The 27,873-nt window shown below is 38.2% G+C and overlaps 3 protein-coding genes across 5 annotated transcripts; all 3 read left to right on the forward strand.

Annotated features, from left to right (window-relative positions):
* Positions 1-13,469: 13,469 nt before the first annotated feature.
* Positions 13,470-15,175, forward strand: LOC113324113 (B3 domain-containing transcription factor VRN1-like). Its single transcript, XM_026572449.1, has 4 exons — positions 13,470-13,520; positions 14,006-14,221; positions 14,362-14,754; positions 14,909-15,175. The coding sequence occupies exons 1-4, from the start codon at positions 13,470-13,472 to the stop codon at positions 15,173-15,175; spliced, it is 927 nt and encodes a 308-aa protein (XP_026428234.1).
* LOC113321368 (B3 domain-containing transcription factor VRN1-like) lies at positions 14,222-18,718 on the forward strand. Of its 3 annotated transcripts, none has more exons than XM_026569276.1 (6): positions 14,222-14,754; positions 14,909-15,954; positions 16,153-16,588; positions 16,674-16,837; positions 17,177-17,578; positions 17,765-18,718. In XM_026569276.1, exons 2-6 carry the CDS (start codon positions 15,904-15,906, stop codon positions 18,167-18,169), a joined length of 1,458 nt encoding a protein of 485 aa, XP_026425061.1. In that variant the 5' UTR covers positions 14,222-14,754; positions 14,909-15,903; the 3' UTR covers positions 18,170-18,718. The 3 variants fall into 3 exon arrangements, with proteins under 3 accessions (XP_026425061.1, XP_026425063.1, XP_026425062.1); XM_026569278.1 differs by lacking the exon at positions 14,222-14,754 and having other exon boundaries at positions 14,845-15,954; positions 17,765-17,900; positions 18,315-18,718; XM_026569277.1 differs by lacking the exon at positions 14,222-14,754 and having other exon boundaries at positions 14,845-15,954; positions 17,177-17,539.
* Positions 18,719-24,595: 5,877 nt separating this feature from the next.
* Positions 24,596-27,851, forward strand: LOC113324114 (B3 domain-containing transcription factor VRN1-like). Its single transcript, XM_026572450.1, has 8 exons — positions 24,596-24,613; positions 24,836-24,916; positions 25,669-26,011; positions 26,162-26,325; positions 26,590-26,705; positions 26,845-26,938; positions 27,075-27,467; positions 27,627-27,851. Exons 1-8 carry the CDS (start codon positions 24,596-24,598, stop codon positions 27,849-27,851), a joined length of 1,434 nt encoding a protein of 477 aa, XP_026428235.1.
* Positions 27,852-27,873: the final 22 nt, after the last annotated feature.

Genomic DNA, 27,873 nt, shown 5'->3' on the forward strand with positions numbered 1-27,873 from the left:
TAATATTAACGGAGGAAATCCCACCACCACCAAACTTGGGGAGAGATCCCCCCCCCCCCCCCCTCCTCCCCCCAAAGAGGAAGGATCCATGAATTTTACAGATATCATTGTTTTCATGGGCATAATACGGGTGATTGTCGAAATGTCTGAAGAATCATACTTCGTCTGGTAGATCAAGGGAAGCTTGCCCACTTCTTGGAAGGTTATGTACCACCCACTCCACCACCTCGTGACCCTCAAAAAGTGTATCGAATCGATATAGATTGGGGATCCCAGAAGTTGAATTGTAATTCAATAATACACTCAGTTAAAGACATCCAGAATTTTCATGACAACATACTCAAACGAGTATATAAAAGAGACTTCGAAGGGAATGAGATATTCAGTATCGCAAATAATGAGCCATTAGAAGAATGACAAAAGAGGGAAATAACATTATGGGCGCGAGATGCTCCCGAAGAGGGAGGCTCGCATACAGATCCACTGGTTGTGACTTTGAATTTTCGGAAGTATTCCAAATGGGAATAAGAACATGGTAAGAAAGAGACAATATGGGTCATAGATAGGATCTTGGTAGAAACGGGAAGCTCCGTTGATATACTTTTTTACCATGAATTTAGAACTACGGGGTACAAAGACTCCGATCTCATACCTTCAACATATAACATATACGGGTTTAATGGGGTTGCATCAAGGCCAAAAGGAGAGTTGGTTGTAAAGATCTTTGCAGGGGAGTTGGAAACGAAAGTCACCGTATGTGTGATAGACGTAGACTCACCCTATAATGCACTCATAGGCCGACCATGGATACACCGGATAAAGGGAGTAGCGTCAACATAGCACCAAGCCATACGGTTCCTTACTCCCAGTGCAGTAGGCGAGATAAAAGGAGACCTGAAGGATGCACAGGATTGTAACAAAAAGGATGTTCTCAATTATGAGGAGAAACTAAACAAGAAACTTCAATAGAAGAGGAAGGTTTTGGAAGCAAAGAAGGCGGAAAGATTGATGATAAATGTCATTGAAAGGAGCGAAGAACGGACCGAACCACGAAATGATACAGAGAAAGAGGACACAGTAAAAGAGAAGGACCGTGAAACAACCCCTGAGAAAGAAATCTAAGTAGAAACTAAGAAGAGCGGAAGGACAAAAAAAGGGAAAACAGCCGGAGGGGACAGACGGCAAAAGGAGAAAAACCTACCCCTGTTACCAAAGACAAACGAACCCCGCGAGGCGAAATAGAGGCAAACATCATTAAGCGAAAAAGAACATCAAAGTCAGGGGGCTGCAGAAGGCGCCGGAGGCGATGAAACAGTAAATTCAAAGAATGAGGAAAAGGGAAACTGCGAGGAATACGAAGAGATGGAACGAATAAATGAATAACTCCACTACGAAAGACGAAAAAAGGAGGATTTAATAAGGGAACAAACAAGGTTGGAAAGGCGAAATGAAAAACTTATGGTTAAGAATGAATACCTAAGAAAGGAGCGGGCGAGAAAAATCCACCCAAGGGAGGAAAGTACTTCGGGAAAAGGGTTAGAATCTGAAAGGCGCCATGAATATAGGCGAAGAACCGGAGGAAATGGAAAATAAGAGTGGCAGGGTCTGAGAAAAGCGATAGAAGATAGCAAAAGAGAATTTAGAGAGAAAGAACATCGGGCGCAGCAGTCAGCAATAACCAGTAAAAGAAGGGCAACAAGTAATATCCCAATAACGAGGATGACGACTGAAGCACGAGCCGAAATAATGAACAAGTGTGCAAACAGTGAGCCTTGCAAACCAGAAACTGCAGCATTATTCTCCCTAAAACAAAGGGAAAACGAGAGCTTACGAAGCATTGTTGCGAGATGGGAGGTAATTTGCGACAAGCTGAAAGGAAGGATATCTGAGAAGGACCTTGTACGATCATTCATCTATGCGTTGTCAACAAGACAACCGTTATTCTCGGTACTATTCAAGGTCAGGAATGGGATACGGATGAAAGAGTTGAAGGAATACCAACACGATTATATCCGCATGGAAGGAGGAGATCACTAATTGAGGGAGCAACACGAAAATAAGAACATGTATTCAATTAATATATTAAAAGGAGATGTATCAGGTTCAAGAAAGTGGTAATAATAAAATTTCTGAATTTTGATGAATTAATTCAAGAATACGAATTTTCATACCTACAAAAGCAAGCAAAGCAAAATGAACAAATAAGACCTCACATTATGAGGCACAAAGTTAACGAAATAAAAGTTTCCAGGGAAACCTAAAACATTCGCCTAAGAAAGCTGAGAATCCACGGCATGCACCCTAGTTCACATGAAAATGCAAGAGGCAAGTTATAACGCGTGTCGTGAACAACTCTGAGAAAGATAAGATAGGGTCAATGATAAGACCGATACGCTGAGGGTCCCTTTTATGATGGCCTTCGGTGAGGGGTGCAGAAATAAGATCAAGGCGTCGACGTATTCGATTGAGCTAAGGGTGCCCGGAACGTCTGGAGCGTTTCGGTCATGACCGTATGGCAAGTCTTGTCTACGATGCACTCGATCTCAAATAAACCCCACCTAGGGTGTGACTTCGTAACCATGAGCCATATCGGCGAAGGGATAAGAAGTCACGAAAACAACTGATGTCGTAATAACTGGATGAGAGGAGACCAAAATGCATGTTAGGGTTAACCTCCTTGAAGGGGCAATCAGGGGGGATATAAAGGGATGACACCCTCCAGATTAGGGAGCTGAGTGACCAATAAAGACGGCAATATCATGAGGCTTTTATTCATGGGAATAACCAGGCTTGTCGTATTATCGCAGAAATTACCAATAAAAATGATCAGGCGAGGTTGAGGGGTTGTTATTCGCAAGAATAATGAGTGTCTGAAACCTCGCCGAAGTAAGACCCTTTATGACAGGGTGAGGCACAATAAGACCTTAATTAGGAGGCGCAATAAGACCTCGTGAGACTACAAATAAATTAGAATCACGAAGATTTATCCGTAATAAGTCACAACAGAAGGGAGCAATGATATAACTAGTACGACCGTTGCCATGGTGGGAGGGACGACCGAAGAAGAATCTGAAAATGGGTTTGTCTGCGATTACTTTCGTCCCGTTTAAGAAAAGCTGATACTTTCACCATGTTTCTGAAAAAGTGATACTTTCGCCCCGTTTTAGAAAAAGTGATACTTTCTCCCTGTTTCGGCAAAAATGAGATACTTTTTCTGAAACATGGCGAAAGTATCAGTTTTTCCGAAAAGGGGCGAAAGTATCACTTTTCCTGAAACGTAGGGAAAGTATTACTTTTTCTGAAACGGAAAATTAGTCGATCCATAAACCAAAATATGGTTGCATGATGTGTTATGCATCCTTTGTGGTGGTTTGCGTAATGGCTATGCATTCAATTTTCGAGAATTGTGCCTAAACTGAAAATATCATTTTTCTTGAAACGGGGGAGTACATCGTTTTATTAGTTGCAATGGAAAATTAGTTGATGCATAAACTAAAATTTTTCTACATAAAGTATTATATATCCTTTGTGGTTTGCATAATGGATATACAAATTTTATAAAATTATGCCTAAAATGATAAATACTTCCAATTTTTTCGTAAAAACTATAAATTTGATATTGTTGTTTGTACTTGTTGCGTAGAGTTTTTTATAAACTTCTAATGAGATAAAATTTATAAAATTCCAAGGCACGGATTTTTAGATATGTTATACTAAAGTTTGCTTTCAAATTATACCCCTGAAAAGATAGGATACACTAGAAGTTATAGTAATTGGACTAAAAGGGAGGGACATTTTTGGTTTTCCGTCCCTAACCATTTCCAATCTTTTTGTGTCAATTGATCACTTACATTTTACAAATAAGTGGCCATATAAAGGTCCTCCCTCGCTTCGCTCGGTCGGCCCAACAAGCACAATGTGGAAAAGCAACTCGAGAAAGACAAAGGAAAAATAAGACACACATTAAATCTATCTTACAAAAAAAAAATGTGTTTTTCCAAATCTAACGGTTCTGGATGGACCTCTTACAGCGATCGACGACTCCCACTTCTCCTAAGATATGGAAAAGTAAAAGAGATAAATCGTGGCCCAAAATGATTCCCCCTTCTGCGCCATCATCCTACGTTCCATATTCTTTTACTATTATACGTTACAACCAAATAATCACATTATATCCCATTAACAACGCCATTGACTATGCTTAGAAAACGGCGTTTGGCGAGCCAAGAGACTCTTCCATAACCACATCTTGCGTTCGAAATTAACTTATTTCTTCCGTTACCGAAAAATGCAAACCATTAACACCACCATTACTTTCGACATTAATTCATTCATCTCATCATTCAAAACATCCGTTTCGCATCTTCTTAGGAATCAAAATTATGATACGGTCTCATATATAAACCCACACAAACTAAGATGAACAAATCTTTTATCTCAGGTATTACTCTCTCTGATTTGGCTTATTTGATAATTATATTTTTTTTTTCTTTTTACCAGTTTTCAGTTATGAGTTCGATATTTAATTATTGTCATGTTATTTGGGTGGGATACACCAAATTCCTGGTGGTATTTTTCATGAAGTTAAAGGAACAAAATGGAGATGGATTTTGAGTGAAAACGGGGGTTTTGCAAGGGATATCATGATATGAAATTGGGAATGAATGACTAATTTATGTAGCCCTTCATGTGTAGGAGGAAAAAGTAACGATTTAGAAGTCATAATCCTCATCTTATGTCACATCTTAAATCCACAACCATGCCGAGAGCAGAAATTATGGTATGTTCTCCAAAAAAATTTCCTGTTTTAGTTTTAGTCTTTGTTTTGAAAATTTTATATGCGATCAAGCTTTTTCGTTAATGATTTTTTTTTTCATTATGAGAAATTGGATTAACCCAATTGAATGAGTATTTTGATAGCAGGGATAGAGATGAGATTCCTATGTAGAAGTGGATGCAATCAAAATGCATTTGCATTAGGTATGACATACTATATACACTAAATTCCGTTATTGTTTCATATAGATGGAGTCATTTCCTTCCAGTGTGGTCTCCCTGGCTTTGGAGCTGGGTAGTCGGTCGGATACAAGAGTACAATGAGCAGTTCGTTAGCGAAATTGAAGGAAGCAGACCATGCTTTGGTACCTGAGAAAACAATTATCTTTAAAGAAATGGTAATATTAAGTTTCTTAAATATGTATTCATTTCTAGAAAGTAGTTCTGATATGTTGATGCGGGCAATAATTGTATGTGTTGTCGTTGGATTCCAATCTGGTGTTCATCTCGATACTTTGTTGTTACAAACAAATACACAGAGTTGGCTCTTCCTCTGGACATGTAAGATTATTTCACAGTACTTCAGTGTTAGTTGTTCACCATATCATTTGTGCTTATACAATAGCTAAATATCAGTCCTATCATTACAACAGTATGCTAGGACGTCTATATAAAAATTTTATTACAACATAAAGTGGGCATGATTAGTTGTGGTAAAATGCATTAGTTTAAACTTCAAAGGTTGTCTGAATCGGTAATCTCATTATTAATCACATAAAAATATAGCACAAACATCAAGCTCACCACACATTTTCGAGTTGTCCTGGAAGTTCATCCTTGGGGTTCTCTTATTATGTCATTGATTTTGATGATTTTGTTGTTTTGGGGTTACTTATGGCATAACGTCCAGCGAATCCAGGTTTTGGAAGTCATTAGAGTGGAGAAAAAATTGAACATCTCAACGGTTGTGAACAAGATAGAGATGCTCAATATCTTGATCTTGCAATTGGTTTCTGTACATGGAAGATAGCAGGGAAATGAATTCAACAGTATGAGTTGCGTCCATTACAGGTGATGTAGGATTTCGTTGGTTGCATCTGAGGAGGGAATCTTCATTTGGCCATATTTAATGGGAGAAGGGTTTGTGATGGCAATACTGTACAAAATTGGAAATTTGCGACTTCAGTTTAGAATTTAAAGAAAGTGATTGTCCATGACGGCTATCAGGACGGAACCAATACTAGCCATGTAGAAACTGGAGGTCTCTTATTGATATGAATGTTCTGCTATCGCATCACCTTTAGTTATTTGTTTTTTGATCTTAACCGTGTATTTCAACTTAACCCCCACTTCCCTTATTACCTCTTCTTAAATCTCAAATGCTTATGAATTGAATAATGGGTGTGTAAGCAACATAAATGCCTATTACAGGGTCACCGTTACGACACAATGGAAAACTAGCGGCTAAACACAAACCAACTTTTAAAATTAATTTTAATTATGATTTAAAGACAAAAACATGATGAAATTTTGAAAGGTGGATTTTATGGTTAAGTGGATTCCGTGGAATTAACTTTCCACCCGTACAATATGTTTGTTTGTCCGAATACTCCGAAATCACGATATCATATAGGATTCACTTTCCAGCAAATTCTCTGTATGGAGTCTGAACTCTTTCCTGATATTTGCTAGGAAACTTATTAAAGGATTTGTTAGTCCGTCTTTTAATCCTAGATTCTATATACAGTAAAACCTCTGTTTCAGAATATTATTGGGACCATTAAAAGTTATTCTTATAGAGAGGTTATTCTTATATAGAGGTATTTTTGCACTGATTAAGTTAAAATGGGATCAAATTTTTTAATTCATATATCGAGTTTGTTCTTTTATATAGTATTCTTATATACAGGTTTTACTGTATATACAATTTTTAGATTCTTAGGATAATGCCAAACACTACATGGCCGTTAAGCCTTTAAAACAAGAAAATTCATGGAATTATAAATTTTTCAGTATTATGAATTCTGCAACCAAACTCACCCGAATTTTGGCACCATCAAATGAGATTGCTAGGAGGGTGTACCAAATTACACCGGATGTGCCATCCCCTAATTATGATGGTTTTGTTTTATATGGATTTGGTACACTCTATAACAATCTTCCTCCCAATCACACTGTTTTGGAAATTATTCTTATAGAGAGGTTATTTTTATATAGAGGTAGTTTTCGCACTGATTAAGTTAAAATGGGACCAATTCTTTTTATTCATATATCGAGTTTATTCTTTTATATAGTATTCTTATATAGAGGTTTTATTGTATATACAATCTTAAGATTCTTAGGATAAAATTCTCATGGAATCATAAGATTCTTAGGCCAAACAGTACATGGCCTTTAATCCTTTAAAACAAGACAATTCGTGGAATTATAAAATTCTCAGTATTGTGAATTCTGCAACCAAACTCACACGAATTCTGGCACTATCAAATGAGATTGATAAGAGGGTGTACCAAATTACACCGGGTCTGTCATCCCCTAATTATGATGGTTTTGTTTTATATGGATTTGGTACACTATGTAGCAATCTTCCACCCAATCACACTAGCCAACAAATATCCGATAAAAAAAATAGTAGGAACATAAAAACTGAAAGGTTTATGGATTTTTATTAAGGATTTTCTTTTTTTTCTTTGTTTTTATAGCATTGCACAGTGCTCCCTAGACTATTCATATATTCATTTATTTAGGATTTTTTGGCGATTACAAGAGTTCGAATCTCGACTGTGAGGGAGCATGAGAACATCAGACCACTTAATTGTTTTCTATTTTTTTGTTAAGGATTGAACCATGCCATAATTAGCTTTTATGAAGCAAAATTGATGCATTTATCGAAGTTTATACTTCGATCTATCCCTTACCTGAAGTTGTTTATTGAGGATATCCTGTTTCAATAAGTTTTCACAAAGGAATATGACAAAAGTTCTTCTAATTTGTTAAAAAATACGTATAAACAAATTTTTAACAAGAGCTACATGAAATTAGAGTTGATCAATAAACATTTGCATATATTATCAGTCTATTTTCTGTAACTGTCTTCGAAATTTAAGTTATATCCCTTTTATTAGTTTAAATTCCAGCTCTACGTAAATTGTATCAATCATCGATATTTCTCGGGGCGTTACGGCACGGGTTATATACTAGTATCAATAAAACAAGAAGCGTATCTTGAAGTATCCGTCTTGATTACCAAATCTTACCCACTCCTGTTCAAAGCCGAAAGGAAGGCACAAATCGAGAGGAGAGCTGATATTGAATCCTCGAGCAATAAGAACAAGCAATAATAATGGTTTTGATCAACTAATGCTCAATAAGAAAAAGAGGTAAGTATATACTTTCTATATGTTGTGTTCTTAAGAGCATTATCCTCGCAAAACTTGACAAATCTAAAACATGAGAAAAGGGGAAGAGCTAGCATCGGTACCTTAAATCAAAACAACGCAAAGGAAGAGATGAACAAGATTACATCAAGTAATTTCAGCTTTCGTGTCACTAAAGCCATGAAGCATGAAGTAAGATAGATTATTCAAATGAACACAAGAGGCAAGTATTACTCTCTTATGTGCTCCTTTGACAAGTATATACTTGGTAAGATGGCCGGTAAGAGCATGATACTTGGAAAGATGGGTCGGTCAACTACAATTACGATGCATTCATGACAACCGTACTTATCAAATTCCACCAAAAAACAGTTAATATATCAAACAACCAATAAGGCAAGGAATATTCTGCCCCCCAAGCTTGGGAGCACCCAGATAGATTTTGTTCGAAAAAGAGTTAAAATTTCAAAGACGGAAGGCAAAATCGATAAGAAGAAAAGGATCAAGGTTGTTGCTGAAGAGGTTGACCCTCGAAGATTTCAATCTCGGGGATGTCTTCGCTCACATTCGCACCAGTACAAGCATTTGCAGTCGGCTTATCTTCTTCAATCCGTTATTCCCTACCATCCCCCTCGGACCTGGCTTCCTCGCCATCATCTTCGCCAGTAGGAATAACTCTTTCACCACAAAGAGGTTCTTTATCAGGGAAGATCTCGAGAGGCAATGTGGGGTAAGGAACACCTTGCTTATCACAGTAGTTGATGAAGAGAGACATCAGATGAGTCTGAGTGTTTTTACGAGCAACCCTCGCCACCATCGCGGAGTCCTCCACCATGCCATCCATATCTGGGTTCAAGTCCTCAACTTCCACTTTAAGACGAGAAGCCTCATTGTGAAACTCGTCCCTCTCACGAGAAAGATTAAGAATCTGGTTCTGAAAGCTTTCTTCAGCCACTGCGAAATAAAATCTTATTAGAAATTAGAAAGTTGGTATAATCAAGGTTACTCGTAATATCCAAACTACCTTCTGCTTGTGAGATAGTAACATTTAAAGTTTCTTGAATGTCAGAATACAGATGATCTAATCTGGAGATTTCAAGGTCGGATTCCTTAAGTTGGACACACAGTTCGTGGTACGAGTTATCCCAACCCTTGCCATGACCAGACTTTGAGGTATCTTTGTCTGATTGGATAACGAGAGCGTTCTTGTTCTTGCGAGTAGAGGCAGGCTTGACTTGAGGGGAAGACTTAGGAGACTTTGGGCGTGAGGAACCCCCAGCTGAGCCTGAAAAAACTCCACCTTTTTCTTCAAGCAATCGATCTCCTCGTTCAAGCCAGTTACCTCCTTACGAGAATTACGTAGATCTGCCACAACTTGATTCTTCATGTTAATTACGCGAGATTTGTCCTCCTCCAGACTCTTAACTAAAATCCATGTCCTAGAATAGAGATTCTGCGAAGCAGTAACGGAATTGTTGACTCGTCGAAGTTCTAACCTCAAACGTTCATTCTCGGTATGAAGATGATTGTTCAACTCCTCGTTGCGAGAGCAATCGACAGCTAAACGATCTACTTGCAAATGAAGGGTCTCAACCTTCTCATTCAGGACAACATTTCCCCCCACATAACAGTCATTTTGAGTTAATAAGTTCAGGTTCTCAGCGCAAATATCTTCCAGCGAGGTAGACACTTCGGAAGCATCATTTTGGTACTTCATGCATTGAGCTTGATGAAACGCGAAATAATAAAATAACAGACGCAAAGGCAAAGGAAGAAGACAGATAAACAAGGGAAGGAGCTTACTTAGTAACTTTTTCACTTTCTTCTCCTGTTTTCTCGAGAACTCCTTTTCCTCCATGAGCTCCTTTATCAGAGCCTTGATCTGAGCATCCTCTCACGAGTAAGCCTGGTCTCGATTATGCTCCCCATATGACGATTAACCTCCTGCGAAGTAGAGAGTCATAATTAATAAATGAGACGAGGAGGCCTGGGGAAAGGTTGACAAAGACTAGGGAAGGTTCACCTGGTTCATCAAAGCAGAGTGTTGTTGAAGGGATAAACTCATGGAGGCATTCAACAGGACGGATGGGTCTTGAGAAAGGAAGTCATCCGAGATTCCGAGCTAAAGAGGGTTAGGGACTCAAGGGCGCTGGATCTCAAGGCAGGATCCTCGCCAGCCTTGTTGTAAATATCCTGCAAGAACTTCATATATGGATCATACATAGGCTGGGACACCACAGACAAAACCTTTTGCTTCCCCGCTTTGTCAGTAATAGGAACTTCAGAGGACCTCTTAGGATGCTCATCTGAAGGAGGAGGAATGGGAGCCTTATAAGGGACGATTGATCGTGAACGAGTAGGTTGGAGTGTAACAGGAGGAATTGGAGAGACAGTTGCACTCTTGTAACTCGTCAAGCTAGCCACATCCAAAGTCCTACGCTTTCTCTTAGGCTCGCCAGGGGAGGCAATGTCAGAAGTGCCAGTCCGAAAAATAACCAGTCAGATGTGACCACAGGGACAAAATACGAAGTAGCAACTTATAGCAAATCGAAAGATACCTGGTTAGGAGGAGGTGGAAAAGGATGTTCACGCTTCTTCCTCCCTTGAGTTAAAGTAGAAACAGGCTGCTTGGCAAGGGGATCCTTCTCCTTCGAAGACCATGAGGTCAGTATTCAAGGGTACAACACAAGATAGGATATTAGAGGGGAAGTAAGTACCTGCTGGGGAGTAGACGATTCAGTAACTACATCATTTTCTTTGTGGCCCTTAAGAAGACCAGCAACAGGCATCTCTTACTAATGAAGGAAAAGAGAGAATAAGAGAACAAATCAAGCACATGGAGAAGTAAAAGAACAAGGGAGGAGACAATACCTCGCTGGGAATGGACCAGTGGAGCTTCCAAGGTTGACAACCGGCGAGATAACAATGCTTAGCAAGGGGACCTTCGTGAGGAACCCCTTTCTCTTCGATGCCCCAGATACAGGAACCACTTACCACTAGAGGAAACATTGTCCAGTCCTCGTCAACATGGGGGTAAAGTTGGTCATTTCGTCCATAATCAAGAGGATCATCATCGAGGAGGAGAGCTTTTGATGGAGCAGAAATAGGTCTTCGGACAAGTTCGATACCCCATTCTTGATGTTTCCTTGCGCTTGAGAATCTAGCAGAATAGTTAGCCATGAAGGAATCCACGTTATAGTCACGAGGATCGAATGACTCCGAAACCGAAGAAATCTGCGAAGTACCACTCTCGGAGCGAACCTTGAATTCGTTCGAGATATGGATTGTATTACCCGAAAGCTGAAAAACCCCACACCGAAAGTTTGTTGAGAATCTCGGGAAAACAGGGTTAGAGGGGTTGTACAGAGGAAAGGAAAACCCTATGCACAGTTGACCGAGAGTGACAATCAGCTTATTAGATGACCAGGTATCAGCTTCAATCCACCGCAGGTTCAGTTCCATGTCCGGAGACGCGGAAAGAGGAGGGTTCACAGAAGAATCAATGGCTATAGATAAAGTAAGACCCATCTTCTGGAAGGAGGATTGAAATTCACTAAAAACCTCGAGAGGGGTAAGAGTTGAAACTTTGTTGGAAGCCATAGGAACAGGTAGAAAATTTAGGAAGATCGAAAGAACGGAATAGAAGCAACAGTAGAAGCAGCAGCAAGGTGAGAGATGGCTCGAGTAAGATGCAAGGAAGAAGAGAAGATAGAAAAGACCTAATGCTATGAGAAATCAAGGTATTTATAGGTAAGAGAGGATGACCGGTGGAAGCAGGTGGGCGACGCGTTCGAGAAATTCTGACTGGTACTGGCCGGTTACCGGAAGAACGTGGCCACGTGGAAGCCAGGGAAGAAGAGAACGTGGACAATATGGGTTTTAAGCGGTTCTTATTCCGTTATACGTTTCTCAAACAGAATAAAAAAAGGCAAAATATAGGGACATGAAATCATCTCGCCACGTGGACGTACCTAAAGACACGAAGTGAAAATGAAAATCTGACCAAAAGATCTTATTACATTTCCCTAAGTTTTCATGTCAATGACTTGACAAATCAAAGTTGAAATCACCTTTCCACCAACCTGCAACGCGAAGTAAGGATGCGCACACGAGAAGATCTAACGAGATAAAAGTTACACAGGGGGGAAGTTGGAGTAACCAACAAGATAACATGCATGAAATATAATAGACGAAGTAAGGTTACTTAGTCGGGAAGTCAACTAGCGAGGAATAAAGATGGGCGAAGTAAGATTACTTGACAATAAAGTTGATCCGCAAAGACGATGAACTGTTGAACAAGAAAAGAGACAGTTGTCCCGACAAACTCCCAGAGGTATCAGCGAAAAGGAGGAAAGACTTGGTCAAAAGTGGATTATGCGAAGTAAAAAGTAGGGTTGCGAAGAAAATGTAACCTTGAGCGAAGAAGATTGAGTTGTATCCCACTAAGGTCATTTGGCCTATAAATAGGAACCCTTGGGCATAGGATAGGGGATCGGATTTTCAGAGTAAGGAGTAGGCTAAGTGTTAAGGGTGAAATTAGGATTTCATGAGATCTCAAACTTGTAATCGGTTTTGGTTGTTGTTTAATAAAGAAATTCTTATTTGATTCGTGGTGGTGTCTTAGATCATGTTTACCTTCCATTTGGGTGTACTACTGGATTTCCAGTAGTACACGGTTATAGGGCAGTGGTATTTATGAGTTTGAGCTAATATTTAGAAAGCGCAATCGGTCATTGCTAGTATGCCTACTTGCTCTTCCCATCTCCAAGTACGTAAGTTAGTAGAAATATCATAATGTCACAGGTTATTGCTCCATGTTGGTAGTATGATTTGACCCAAGTGCTGGTCAGGCTAATTTTTGTTATTGCAGAAGCAAGAACCTATTTTTCACTATTACAAGATGAAAGCAAATCAATAATCAAGCAAGAACTGTTTCACTAATTAAATGTTTTTCTGCAAATCAATGTCATAATCTGTTGTGATATTATGCAGCTGATGAGATGGTGAGAAGGCAACCAGAATTTCGTGTGTGCACAAAGAAAACCAGGTGCCCCCTTATAGATAATATAACAGGTTCTCTATAACAACGGTGTCTTCTAGTTTTTGACGACATTGGAAACAGGATACGATCAGACGAGAGCATACGAAACCAGATTATTTCCGAATTTCTGAATGCAGCAACATGTGTCACTTCCACAGCAACTTGAAGAAGAGGAAAAACAAAATGAGATGCAACATGCATTCCTGCTTAGCTTTGTTTTTCCTTAATTTTCTACTGAGGAGAATAACTTGACGGCTTCACTATCATCTTCAGAAATGCATTTTTTCAAGATACTAGATACTTACAGCAATAAACACAAACGACTGGTAAGTGTAACACTCAATTTAATTTCTTTCTCTTTAGTTATACTAGTAAAAAAAATATAACTCGAAGTGTTTGTTGTTCTTAATTCGGACCTGCAAGATTATACTTTGATCATCTATCTGGAGGGTTTAAGAGGAGGGTGTTTGATATTTTGCTTCTAAGGTGTTCGATATTTTGCTTCTAGGGTGCTTGATTTCTGCTAATTAGCTCGTCCGAATCAGAACTCAAGTGGTTTTTCAAATCATTTGACTTCTGCAATCCAACTAGAGTGTAGTCTAGAAAGACAATGCAGATGAGTCAGATTCTGACGCATCAACAAAACCAAAACCTTATGCTATAGAGACATCCATTATCTTTAGTGCATGACTGCAGCTGCGCATTAAGTTCAGTTTGTAAGCAATGAATGGAGATATTTAGATCCATGAAAATGCTAGCGCAGATGTATTTTTTTTTTGTTTTCAATCAGTTTGTGCACAATGCATGACAGGAACTTCCAAGAGAATTTACCGACAACTACGGGACGGAACTGTCTGACCTTGCGATTCTTAAGGTTCTCAATAGTATCTGGCATATAAGATTGAAGAAAGCTAAAGGTTTATTATTGTTTGAGAACGGCTGGCCAGAATTTATGGATTTTTACTCTATTTGTGTTGGACATGTACTACTTTTCAGATATGACGGGAACTCAAAATTTCAAGTTCATGTATTTGGCATGGATGATTTCATTACATTATGTCCCTTTGTGAATCACTTATCGTGGTATTAGTCCCCAACTATTATTCATCTTGGTTGATGAGCATTTGTGATTTTTTACTGTTCATCCTAATTTCTTCTCCAATGCAGAGGGTACCTGCGGTTTTTGCAGCCTCACATTTGAGAAACATAACAGAGACGATGATCACTCCTATGGTTTCAGATGGGAGAACTTGGAACGTCAGATATGTTTCTCGGTCACCAACTGACAAAAGACTATCTCACGGCTGGTGTAAATTCGTTGCAGATAATGATTTGAAGGAAGGCAATGTTTGTGTGTTTGAACTAATTGATAGGAAAAAAATCGAGATGATTGTTCACATTTTCAGACAACATAAACCATTTTCCAGGAAGCTTCCTCCTAAATCAAGTAATTATACGGCGGAATTCCAGGCAACGCTTGAAGAAGCTGAAAAGTTTACGTCTGAGAATCCGTTCTTCAAGGTCGTTATTCAAGATGCACATATAAAAGCAGGAACGGTGGTAAGCTTTTCAATACGAACCATACATTTTTAATCATATATACTATAACAGTATCTTATATTTAGGTAACTCTTAGGTATTGACTATTAATTCATCTTCGTTGATAAATATCTGAAAATTTTTTATGGTTCATCCTAATTTCTATTCAATGCAGAGGGTGCCTGCGGATTTTGCAACCTCACATTTGACAAACATAACACGGATGGTGATCACTCTTCGAGTTTCAGATGAGAGAACATGGGATGTCGGATATGTATCTCAAACACCAATGGAAAGAAGGATATCTCAGGGCTGGCGTGAATTTGTTGCAGATAACGATTTAAAGGAAGGCGATGTTTGTGTCTTTGAATTAGTTGATAACAGGGAAAATTTCGAGATGAATGTTCACATTTTCCGACTTGAACAAGATGGTATAGACTAGAGCATGAACATCGGAGAAACAAACGCACACGCCTGCACACATATGCGCACAGTAAATTTGTAATGGCAGAAGTATCAAGTAGTACTCTAGTTGTATTTTTTGCTTGAAAATTGTACTAGATTTTATTAACTGGTTATATCTTTTTCTTTTTCACTCCTCAGGAAACTATGACAAAAAAAAAACATTTAACATCAAACTTCTCGATTCTTTCTGCACCAGCCTTGAAAGGCTTTTAGAAGATTTGGAATACAGGCATGACCTTTCTTCAAGAGACAACTTAACCATTTCAAAAAAACACTCTGTTGATCTTCTTTTGTAAGCTCTAATGTCGTCCTCTCAATAATTTCTTCCACCATTTTTGAATCAAATGATGCAAGTTTGCGTAAGCAAAAGGTAGTCATGGGTTTTGTTGTGATGTTTAGCATACACAAAGAAAACCAGATGCCCCCTATAGATAATAACATGTTCCCTATAACAACGGTGTCCTCTAGTTTTTGACGACATTGGAATCAGGAGATGATCAGACCGGAGTGTACGGAATCAGATTATCTCTGAATTTCTGAATGCAACAACATGTGTCACTTCCTCAGCAACTTGCAGAAACAAAATGAGATGCCACATGTGTATCATGCATTCTTGCTTATTTTGCTTTCTTCATTTTTTCTGTTCGTTGTTCACTTTGGAGATCAGTCGTAACAGCAAGATTCATATCACTATCATCTTCCACGATGCATATTTGTAAAATACTTGACGCTTCCAGCAATAAAGACAACCGATTGGTAAGTATAAAATCAATTTAATTTCCTTCTCTCTAGTTTAGTTTCAATTTGATTTGAGGAATCCAGTTAAACTAGCCACATTACCATTTCTATGAGATTTCATGAGACATCCGTTAGTCACTGTGGCTGCACACTAAGTTCAGTTTGCACTGTTTTGTTTTTAATCAGTTTGTATATGACTCAATGCATGACATGCAGGAACTTACAAAAGAATTTACTGTCAAGTACGGGAAGGAACTGTCTGACCATGCAATTATTAAGGTTCCCAATGGTGGTATCTGGCATATAGGATTGAGCAAAGCTGAAGGTGTAATATTGTTTGAGAATGGTTGGCCAGAATTTATGGAGTTTTACTCTATTTGTGTTGGACATGTTATATTTTTCAGATATGATGGGAATTCAGAATTTCAACTTCATATATTTGGCATTGATGGTACTGAGATTGATTACCCATCTCATAATAATGACAATGCCAGTAATGAAGTCAAAATGACATCAAGTCATTTGGATGAAGATGAAGTAGTTTCAATACATTCCATGTCAAGAGAATCCTCTCTTAATTCTGGGAGTAGCCAAAGAAATTATGAACCTTCCATGTCAAGTGAATCCTCTTCCGATCAGAAAGCCGAACCTGGTAAGTCTTTGATAATTAAACTTGGGTTTTCTTGTCTTGTTGCATGGATTTTGCCATCAGATGGTTTTATTTGATGATAATGTAGTGAGACAAGAATTTTCCCAAAAAAGAGCAAAACAAAGGACGGTTATACCTACAAGAATTCATACCAAGGCATTCAAGGAAACACTTGAAGCAGCTGAAGCATTTAAGTCTGACAATCCATCATTCAAGCTCATTCTGCAAGCCACACATATAAAGAGAAACGTGGTAAGCATTCCGACATAAAACCATACAGTTTCTCACATCTCTTAGTAATTAAGTTACATACATTTGCGTAGTCGCCCTTTGATTCAAGATCTTGGTTCTTTTAACATTGGCCAGGGGTACATAGATAAACCTATGATATGATTTCTGGTAAAAGATTTCACTTTGACAATCATTTATAATCAGCTATAGGCCTATCCACTTTCTGCAGTAATTTATTAACCAAGGTCACAGCCAATAGTGAATCCTTCATCGAGGGATTAGTGGCAACCACTACTTCGTCTTTGTACACAAATATCTGTGATGTTTTATCGCTCTTCTTGAATTTTCTTTCTAATGCAGATTGTGCCAATTGCTTTTACGAGCTTATTTTTGAGAAACATAACACGGATGGTGATCACTCTTAGCATTTCAGATGGGAGAACCTGGGAAGTCGGATATGTTTCTCGAACATATAATGAAAAAACAAATAGTAAGCTATCTAAGGGCTGGTGTAAATTCCTTGCAGATAATCATTTGAATGAAGGCGACGTTTGTGTCTTTGAACTAGTCGATAGGGAAAAAATCAAGATGAATGTTCAATTTTTCCGACAACAAAAAGCATTTGCCAGGAAGATTAATCCTAAAATAAGATATTTTACTGCGGAATTCAAGGCAACACTTGAAGCAGCCAAAAAGTTTACGTCTGAGAATCCGTTCTACAAGGTTGTTATGCAAGCCTCGTATATACAAACACATATGGTGGTAACTTTCCAATTAAACCATACATTTTTAATCGTGTCTTTAGTAGGTTACATTTAGGCATTCCTTAGGTAGCTTTGACACAGAGCTATATAGCTAAATGAAATCATCTCAGCAAATTATGTCAGATTTGTGATCGTTTATCAAGGGATTACTCCCAACTAATAATTCATCTTCATTCCAATGCAGAGGGTACCATTGGTTTTTGCAACCTCACATTTCAAAAACATAACACAGATGGTGATTACTCTAAGGGTTTCCGATGGGAGGACCTGGGAAGTCCGATATGTTTCCCGATCACCAAAGCAAAAAGTGCTATCTCAAGGTTGGCATAAATTTGTTGCAGACAATGATTTGAAGGAAGGCGATGTTTATGTCTTTGAACTAGTTGATAGGAAAAATGTCAAAATGCTTGTTCACATTTTCAGACAACAAAAACCATCTGCCAGGAAGCTTACTCCTAAATCAAGTAAATATACTGCACAATTTCACGCAACGCTTGACGCAGCCGAAACATTTACGTCTCAGAATCCTTTCTTCAAGGTCGTTATGCAAGCTGCACATATGAAAAAAGGAATGCTGATAAGATTTTAGACATGCAGGGATACATATAAATGAAATGATCTCAGTAATTGACTTTGCGAATCATTTATCGAGGAATTACTCAAAACTATAACTCATCTTTGTTAATGAATATATGTGCATTTTTATGGTCCATCCTAATTTCTTTCCACTGCAGAGGGTACCTGCGGCTTTTGGAACCCAACATTTGACAGACATAACACGGATGGTGATCACTCTTAAGGTTTCAGATGAGAAAACCTGGGAAGTCCATTATGTTTCTGGAACGCCAACTGAAAGAAGGATATCTCTGGGCTGGCGTGAATTTGTTGCGGATACTGATTTGATGGAGGGCGATGTTTGCATCTTTGAACTAGTTGATTTTGGGAAGAAATTGAAGATGAATATTCACATTTTTCCGACTCGTACAAGATATAGTATAGACTAGAGTATGAACACTGAAGAACGCACACGCTTGCACACATATATGCATAGTAATTTTGTAATGGCAGAAGAATTTAAGTAGTACTGTAGTTGTATTTTCTGTTTGTAAATTGTACTAGAAAGTTTATTAACTGATTATGTCTATCTCGTGAGATCTTGATTAGCTTGAGCTAATACTTAGAAAGTGCAATCGATTACTTCCCCATGCGGTCATTGACAGTATGGCCACGCTCAAGACACCGATCAGTTGGTAGTATGATTTGACCCAGTCTTTGGCCAGGTTAAGACTGGGTCAGGCTAACTTTTGTTATTGCAGAAGCAAGAACCTATTCTTTCACTCCTCAAGAAACTGTGACAAAAAACATTAACTTCTCGATTCTTTCCAAGTGACAACCTGTGTCACTGAAGGGTTTTTTCGAAGATTTGGAATACAGGCATCACCTTTCTTCAAGAGACAACCTAACCATGCCAACAAATTAAATACTCAGTTGATCTTCTTGCTTAAGTTCTAATATTTTCTTCCAAAATTTTGGGATCAAATGATGTAAGTTCGAGTAAGCAAGCCAGTCATCGACCAGTGTCTGAAACCATGTCAGTAACAATGGCTGTATGGTGTCTTTCACCAGAATGATTTCCACATTTCCGGTACTAAACAATTGTGTTGTTAGAGCAGTTCCTATGGCAATGGCCAAATCCATTTTTTTGTTGAGCCAGGTGAATGGCCAAACTGGCTTTTCCACTATGGTAAAGCACTGGCTGTTAGATAACTAAGCGCACGAGTTCGAGACAAACGCTGGAGTTTAAAAGAAAAATGCGCGCGTTGAACAGACAAACGCGGGTGCGAAAAGATCAGTCGTGCGCTCAAACAATTCACGCCCACTGCTACTTTTCAATCATTAGCACTACTTTCTTCCATTTCCCGCCCATTAACTTCAATATAGTAATAATAAAAGTTTTAAAAGTATAAGAGTTGTAAGACTTTTATAATATAATAATAAGTTAAAGAATATAAAAATGAAATGTAGCATGTGAGCTGTAGTAAAAGAAATCTCAGGAAAATGAATTGCACTCAGCGTTTGTGGCATTAACACGGGAGTTTGAAGTCTTCACAAATATAGGATCGAGAAGATAATAATTCTTATTATGATGATAATCATAAAATCTAGTTACAGAGCTCTTGAATATATAGAGCACAATATTATGATAAAGCAAAGATCATATATACTAGGAAAGAATATATATTCTTAAATGAGGATAATATTAACACTCCCCCTCAAGTTGGTGCATAGATATCACACATGCCCAACTTGTACAGAAAACTCAAGTACTTCTTGCTTGACACTCCATGTGTGAGAATATCTGCAAGTTGTTCTTCAGACCGAACCGGTGGCAGCTCAATAATGTTGTTGTCCACCTTCTCTTTGATGAAGAACCTATCAACCTCCACATGTTTAGTATGATCATGCTGAACAGGATTATGAGCAATATCACGCGCACCTTTGCTATCACAATACACAGTAATAGGATCCTCGATAGGAACCCCCAAATACTTAAGGAGAAACTTCAGCCACAAAGTTTCACAAATGCCATCTGCCATACCTCTGAATTCAGTCTCTGCACTTGATCGTGTAACAATATTTTGTTTCTTACTTATCCAAGTAACTAAGTTACCTCCCATAAAGGTAAAGTAGCCTGCAGTAGAACGTCTGCCATCTATTTCTCCTGCATAGTCAGAATCTGTATATGCCACAACCTTTCTATAATCTTCATTTTTAGAGAATAAAATTCATTTTCCAGGAGAAGACTTCAAATACCTCAAAATACGTAAAACTGCATTCATGTGTTGTTCACCTGGATTGTGCATGAATTTACTAACAACACTGAGTGCATATGAAAGATCTGTCCTTGTTTGAGATAGATACATCAATCTCCCCACAAGTCTTTGATATCTTCTTTTATCAGCAGGAACTTGATCAGGTTCAATACACAAACTTACCTTTTCTTTTAAAGGTGTATCGACTGGCTGACATGCCCATTTCTTTTAGCAGATCAAGAACATATTTCCTTTGTGACAAGAAAATGCCTTCACCAGATCGAGAAATTTCAATCCCAATGAAGTATTTGAACGAACCAAGATCTTTCATTTGAAATTCCTTTGATAAGTATCTTTGCAAAGATTTCCTGTCCTCTGGATCATTTCCAGTCACCACCGTATCATCTATATATATGATAAGAGCAGTAATTTTATCCTTCCTTTTCTTTATGAACAAAGTATGATCAGAATTACTCTGACGATATCCAAAGTTCCTCATAGATTTGGTGAATCTATCAAACCAGGCCCTTGGAGATTGTTTTAGTCCATACAATGACTTGTTTAGCTTACATACCTTATTACCATGAGATCTTGGAACTGAAATACCATGTGGGAGCTCCATGTAAACTTCTTCAGTTAATTTACCATGCAAGAAGGCGTTCTTTACATCAAACTGCTGCAAAGGCCAATCCAAGTTTGCAGCAAGCGATAACAAGACTCGTATTGTATTGATTTTCACTAGTGGAGAATGTATAGTCGATACAGTAAGTTTGGTTGTACCCTTTAGTAACTAATCTTGCTTTATAACGTTCAATCTCACCATTTGCCTTGTATTTAATGGTGAAAATCCAACGACACCCCACAATCTTTCTTCCTTCTGGACAATCAACATAATCCCAAGTACCATTCTGTAAAAGGGCCCTCATTTCTTCTTCCATAGCTGCTCTCCATTTTGGATCAGCTAATGCTTCCTGCACATTGTTAGGAATAAAAACAGTAGATAGTTGATTCACGAATGCCTTATTAGCTTTAGACGAACGATGGTGAGAGACAATTGACTCATAGGGTACTTAACCTTACTAGAGATTTCAGTTTCATATCTGGGTTTAGGAATACCTCTGTTTACACGTTGTGGAAGTTGTTTGCTTGATTCTTCAAGAACATCCATAGCAGACGATTGGTTTGGTATTTAATCTTCTTGAGGTAACGTAGACTCTGGAATCTCTTCTATAATAACTTCATCTTGAATCTCAATACCATGATCCAATATTGTACTTCTTGTTTCTTCTCTTGAAGAACCTTCATCAACAGATTCTCTGACCATATCATCAGAATTGCTAATAACAGATACATCAATTTCTGATATATCTTCATCATAGTTAAGAGTCTAAATTTCCTTATGGTACTCCCCCTGAAGTTCAGACTCACATGAAAAATACATGGAATCTTCATGAAAAACAACATCCAAAGTAACAAACATTCTTTTGGTTGGAGGATAATAGCAATAGTATCCCTTTTTTGTTGCTGCATATCCCACAAATACACACTTAAAAGCTCTAGGAGACAACTTATCACGTTGGTTCTTGTTTAGATGAACATAAGCTACACAACCAAACACATGAGGTGGCAGATTCGGAACAGTTGGAGCCACAACTGCTTCAGCAAGAGCTTAATGGGGTGTTTGAAACACAATGGTACTATATGGAACTCGATTTATAAGATATGCTGCAGAAGTAAGTTCCTCACCCCAATACAGCAATGGCATATATGCTTCTATCAATGAAGCACGTACCACTTCCATTAAATGACGATTCTTTCTCTCTGCTACTCCATTCTGCTGAGACGTATTAGAGCAAGTAGTTTGATGAATAATTCTGTATCCTTCCAAATAATGTTGAAGATCAGAATCCATATATTCACCACCATTATCACTACGAAGTACTTGAATATGTTTGTTGTACTGAGTCTTAATCATCTTACGGAACTGTTGAAACAAGGCAGTAACTTTACTTTTTTTTTTCATAAGACACGCCCACGTCATCCTAGTGCAATCATCAATAAAAGTAACAAACCATCTTGAACCACCCAGAGTAGTAGTTTTAGATGGTCCCAAAACATCAGAGTGTATGATCATAAAAGGAACTGGACTTTTATTGAATGATAATGGAAAAGAAGCACGATGGATTTTTTCAAGTTCACATACTTCACAATGAAAACTAGAAATATCTATTTTTGCAAACAAACTAGGAAATAATTTTTTCAAATAACCAAACGACGCATGTCCCAATCGTCCATGCCATAACAAAATTTGAGATTTTTGTCTCTCCCTCTCAGAACCATCAGCAAGAAGAGTTTGACGCAGCTTATCCGAACTACTAGGCACCAAATCCAGATAATATAGCTTCCCACGCTTAACGCCATAACCAATCGTTTGCTTTGTTTTGATGTCCTTAAAAACACAACAGTCGGGCCAAAATATTACTACACAACGTAAAGTATTAGTTATTTGGGAAACTGATAGGAGATTACAGTCTAATGTAGGAACTACTTAGACAGAATCTAAGTTTAAGGTTTTAGTGAGAGATATTGACCATTCACCAGTAATTGGAGCTTGTGGGTCATTTGCAGTAGAGACTGTTTTTTGTAAAGTTGGTTTAAGGGAAGAGATTTGTTTAGATTCACATGTCATATGGTCTGTGGCACCAGAATCAACTATCCATGAATTATTCGAAACAAGTGAAGAAACATTTAAAACCTTACCATCGTTACCTGCCCTTGCTACTGATGTAGATGTTACCATGGAATTCTTTCCTTTCTTTGTTGAAGCCATTTGAGCACCAGAATTTTTCTTTGTCTCCTTCTTCCTCTCAAGATGGTGATCCCACCAATCTGGATATCCAACCAGCTCGAAACACATGTCAATTGTATGTTCATATTGATTATAGTGTGTACACTTAAGTGATGACTTGTCCACCTCAGTCTTTGAGTATCTCTGAAAAGACCCTTTTTGATTGTACCGGTTTCGAGTTGCCATAGCAGCAGGTTCAACTTCTTTTGATTCTTTTGCCATCGTTGTACGTCGAATTGATTCACGACGAACCAGTGCATAACATGATTCTAATTCAGGAATAGGATCATTTCTCAAGATTTCACCACGGATCTGCTCAAAACTTTCATTTAATCCAGCAAGGAAGATATGCACCCTTAGGCGCTGAATTGATTTTCAATAGGCTTCAACATCATTTGGATTCTCCATAACCACCCTGTCACGATGATCCAGCTCTCCAAATATTTTAGTTAGTTCCCCATAATAAATCGAGAGTGTTCTGCCATTTTGTTTTGCCGAAAACGCTCGTCGATTTAGAGTAAATACCTGCATCTCATCATCTCCATCATAAAAGGATTTAGATAATGCATCCCAAATCTCTCGAGCAGTAGGTAACCGAATATATATCTTCATGATTTCTGGTGACATAGACATGAACAACCATCTCTTGACTTTTTGATTATCTGTGTACCACTTCTCATATCTTGGATCTTCCTCAGTAGGGTTTTTTGTCTTTCCCATAATAAAGGAGCTTTTTTATTTTTCAGCGATATGCATCTCCATGATTTGTGACCACAAATCATAGTTTGTTTCATCAAGAACAATCCCTGCCTTGAATGTTGCACCTTCAGATTGAACGATAATAGGAGCATATTTGTTTTCCATCTGCTCTTTTTGTTTTGGTTTATTTTGGTTAGATGATTCTGAATCACTACCCGTGATTCAAGAACCCTAGATCATAGATACCATCTTCACAAATATAGGATCGAGAAGATAATAATTCTTATTATGATGACAATCATAAAATCCGGTTACACAGCTCTTAAATATATGGAGCACAATATTATGATAAAGCAAGGATCCTATATACTAGGAAAGAGTACATATTCTTAAATGAGGATAATATTAACATGAAGTTCAAGCGCCAGCGTTTTTCTTTCAAGCGCCAGCGTTCGTAGCAAGGACGCCCGTCATTATCACAGGCGCGCGCTGGACTGTCCATCTCGATGTTCAAATCAACAAATATATTGATTTGAACATCCATTTTCCATGTTTGTTCATTCCATAGTGAGAGCAAAATGAACAAACTCCAAGTTTATTCATTCCATAAGAACTGCTCTTATGCAGACGACCGAATGGCGAGAAGGCAACCGGAATGATTTCCACATTTCCGGTACTAAACCATGTCAGTAACAATAGTTGTATGGGGTCTTTCACCAGAATAATGCGTAAGAAATGCATTTTAAATCTGACCGACATTTACACGTGCGACATACATATGAGTGACAGCCTGTGCCAGCCTGTTATCCTTCACCACATCAATCCTTAACGTGGGCTGCATTATTCTTCTCTGAAACTATATCTGTAACTCTGTCTTTATGGTGTCTTTCACCAGAATGATTTCCACATTTCCGGTACTAAACAATTGTGTTGTTATGCAGCTGACCAGATGGCGAGAAGGCAACCGGAATTCCAGGTTTTGTCGTTACAAAACCAGGTGCCCCATATAATAATATAACAGGTTCCCTATAACAACGGTGTGTTCAAGTGTTGACGACATTGGAAACAGGATATGACTAGATTAGACCCCAGAGCGTACGAAATCAGATCACTATTCCCTGCACTGCGCTGAATATGTGAATGCAGCAACATGTGGCACTTCCACAGCAACTTGAAGAAAAAGAAAAACAAAGAAAGTGAGATTGAGCACGCATTCCTGCTTAGCTTTGTTTTTCCTTTTCTATTGTGGAGAGGCAGCAAGATTTTAACTAGGAGAATATATAACTTGGCCATCATCATCAGAAATGCATTTTTTTCAAGATACTCGACATTTCCAGCCATAAAGACAAACGATTGGTAAGTATAAAATTTAATTTTCTTCTCTTTAGTTTATAGTAAAAAATAAATAATTAGAAGTGTCACGATTCTTAATTCGGACATGCAAGAATATTTGAGTAGGTCTACTTCGATGGTTTAAGAGGAGGTTGTTTAAATTTTTTTCCGTTTCTAGGGTGCTTGATTTCTGATAACTCGTCCGATTCCGAACTCGAATCATTTTTCAAACCATTTGACTTGAGAAATCCAACTAGAGTATAACTAGAACGTCTATGCAGATGAGTCAGATTTGCATCACCAGTGCTATAGAGATATCCATTACCTTTAATGTATTTTTTTTTTTGTTTGTTTGGTGGTTTCGGTTTTAATCAGTCTGTGCACAATGCATAACAGGAGCTTCCAAAAGAATTTACCGACAAGTGCGGGACCGAACTGTCTGACAATGCAATTATTAAGGTTCCCAATGGTGGTATCTGGCATATAGGATTAAGGAATGCTGAAGGTGTAATATTGTTTCAGAGTGGTTGGCCAGAATTTATGGAGTTTTACTCCATTTGTGTTGGACATGTATTACTTTTCAGATATGATGGGAATTCAGAATTTCAACTTCATATATTTGGCATTGATGCTACTGAGATAGAATATCCATCTCATGCAAACGAAAATGCCAATAATGAAGTCGAAATGACATCAACTCATATGGATGAAGATGAAGTAGTTTCAATACATTCTGGCGGTACTCAAAGCAATTATGAACCTTCCATGTCAAGCGAATCTTCTTACGATTAAAAAGCCGAACCTGGTAAGTCTTTGATAATTAAACTTGGGTTTCTTGTCTAGTTACATAAATTTTTCCGTCTGATGGTTTTATTTGATCAAAATGTAGAGAGACAAGAATTTTCCCAAAAAACAGCAAAACAAAGGACGGTTATACCTACAAGAATTCATACCAAGGCATTCAAGGAAACACTTGAAGCAGCTGAAGCATTTAAGTCTGACAATCCATCATTCAAGCTCATTCTGCAAGCCTTACACTTTAAAGGAACTGTGGTAAGCATTCGGACACTAAACCATACATTTCTCGTTACGCCTCTTAGTAAGTTAGTTACATTTGGCTAGTGGCCCTTTGATTCAAGAGCTTGGTATACTGGCCAGGGGTACATAGATTAACCTATGAAATGATTTCGGTAAAAGTTTTCACTTCGAGAATCATTTATAATCCCTGATAGGCCTGACTAGCAACTACTAATTTCGTCTTTGTAGACAAATATCTGTGATGTTTTATGGTGCTTCTTGAATTTCTTTCTAATGCAGAAGGTGCCAATTGCTTTCACAAGCTTATTTTTGAGAAACGTAACACGGATGATGATCACTCTTAGCATTTCAGATGGGAGAACTTGGGAAGTCGGATATATAATGAAAAACAGAAAGTACGCTGTCTAAGGGCTGGTGTAGATTCCTTGCAGATAATCATTTGATGGAAGGCGATGTTTGTGTCTTTGAACTAGTCGATAGGGAAAAAATCAAGATGAATGTTCAATTTTTCAAACAACAAAAAGCATTTGCTAGGAAGATTAATCCTAAAATAAGATATCATGCTGCGCAATTCAAGGCAATGCGTGAAGCAGTCAGAAAGTTTACGTCTGAGAATCCGTTCTACAAGGTTATTATGCACGCCTCGTATATACAAACACATATGGTGGTAAGCTTTCCAATTAAATGATCTCAGTAAATTATGTCAGATATGTGAACCGTTCATCAAGGGATTACTACATTACTTAATCTTTGTTCCAATGCAGAGGGTACCTTTGGCTTTTGCAACCTCACATTTCACAAACATAACACGGATGGTGATCACTCTTATGGTTTCCGATGGGAGAACCTGGGAACTCCGGTATGTTTCCCGATCACCAAAGCAAAAAGTGCTATCTCAAGGCTGGCATAAATTTGTTGCAGATAATAATTTGAAGGAAGGCGATGTTTGTGTCTTTGAACTAGTTGATAGAAAAAATATCAAAATGCTTGTTCACATTTTTGGACAACAAAAACCATCCGCCAGAAAGCCTACTCCTAAATCAGGTAAGTATACTGCGGAATTTTACGCAACGCTTGACGCAGCCGAAAAGTTTACGTCTCAGAATCCGTTCTTCAAGGTCGCTATGCAAGCCGCACACATAAAAAAAGGAACGATGGTAAGATTTTCGACACGCAGGGCTAGAGATAAATGAAATGATCTCAGTGATCGAGTTTGGAATCATTTATGGAGAGGGGTTACTCCTAACTACAATTCATCTTCGTTGAAAAATATTTGTGCATTTTTGATGGTTCATCCTAGTTTCTTTCCAATGCAGACGGTACCTGCGGTTTTTGCAACCCAACATTTGACAGACATAACACGGATGGTGATCACTCTTAAGGTTTCAGATGAGAAAACCTGGGAAGTCCATTATGTTTCTGGAACACCAACTGAAAAAAGGATATCTCTGGGCTGGCGTGAATTTGTTGCGGATAATGGTTTGAAGGAAGGAGATGTTTGCGTCTTTGAACTAGTTGATTTTCGGGAAAAATCCAGATGAATGTTCACATTTTCCGACTTGT

The sequence above is a fragment of the Papaver somniferum genome, chromosome 11, assembly GCF_003573695.1.
Source record: "Papaver somniferum cultivar HN1 chromosome 11, ASM357369v1, whole genome shotgun sequence".
Lineage (NCBI taxonomy): Eukaryota > Viridiplantae > Streptophyta > Magnoliopsida > Ranunculales > Papaveraceae > Papaver > Papaver somniferum.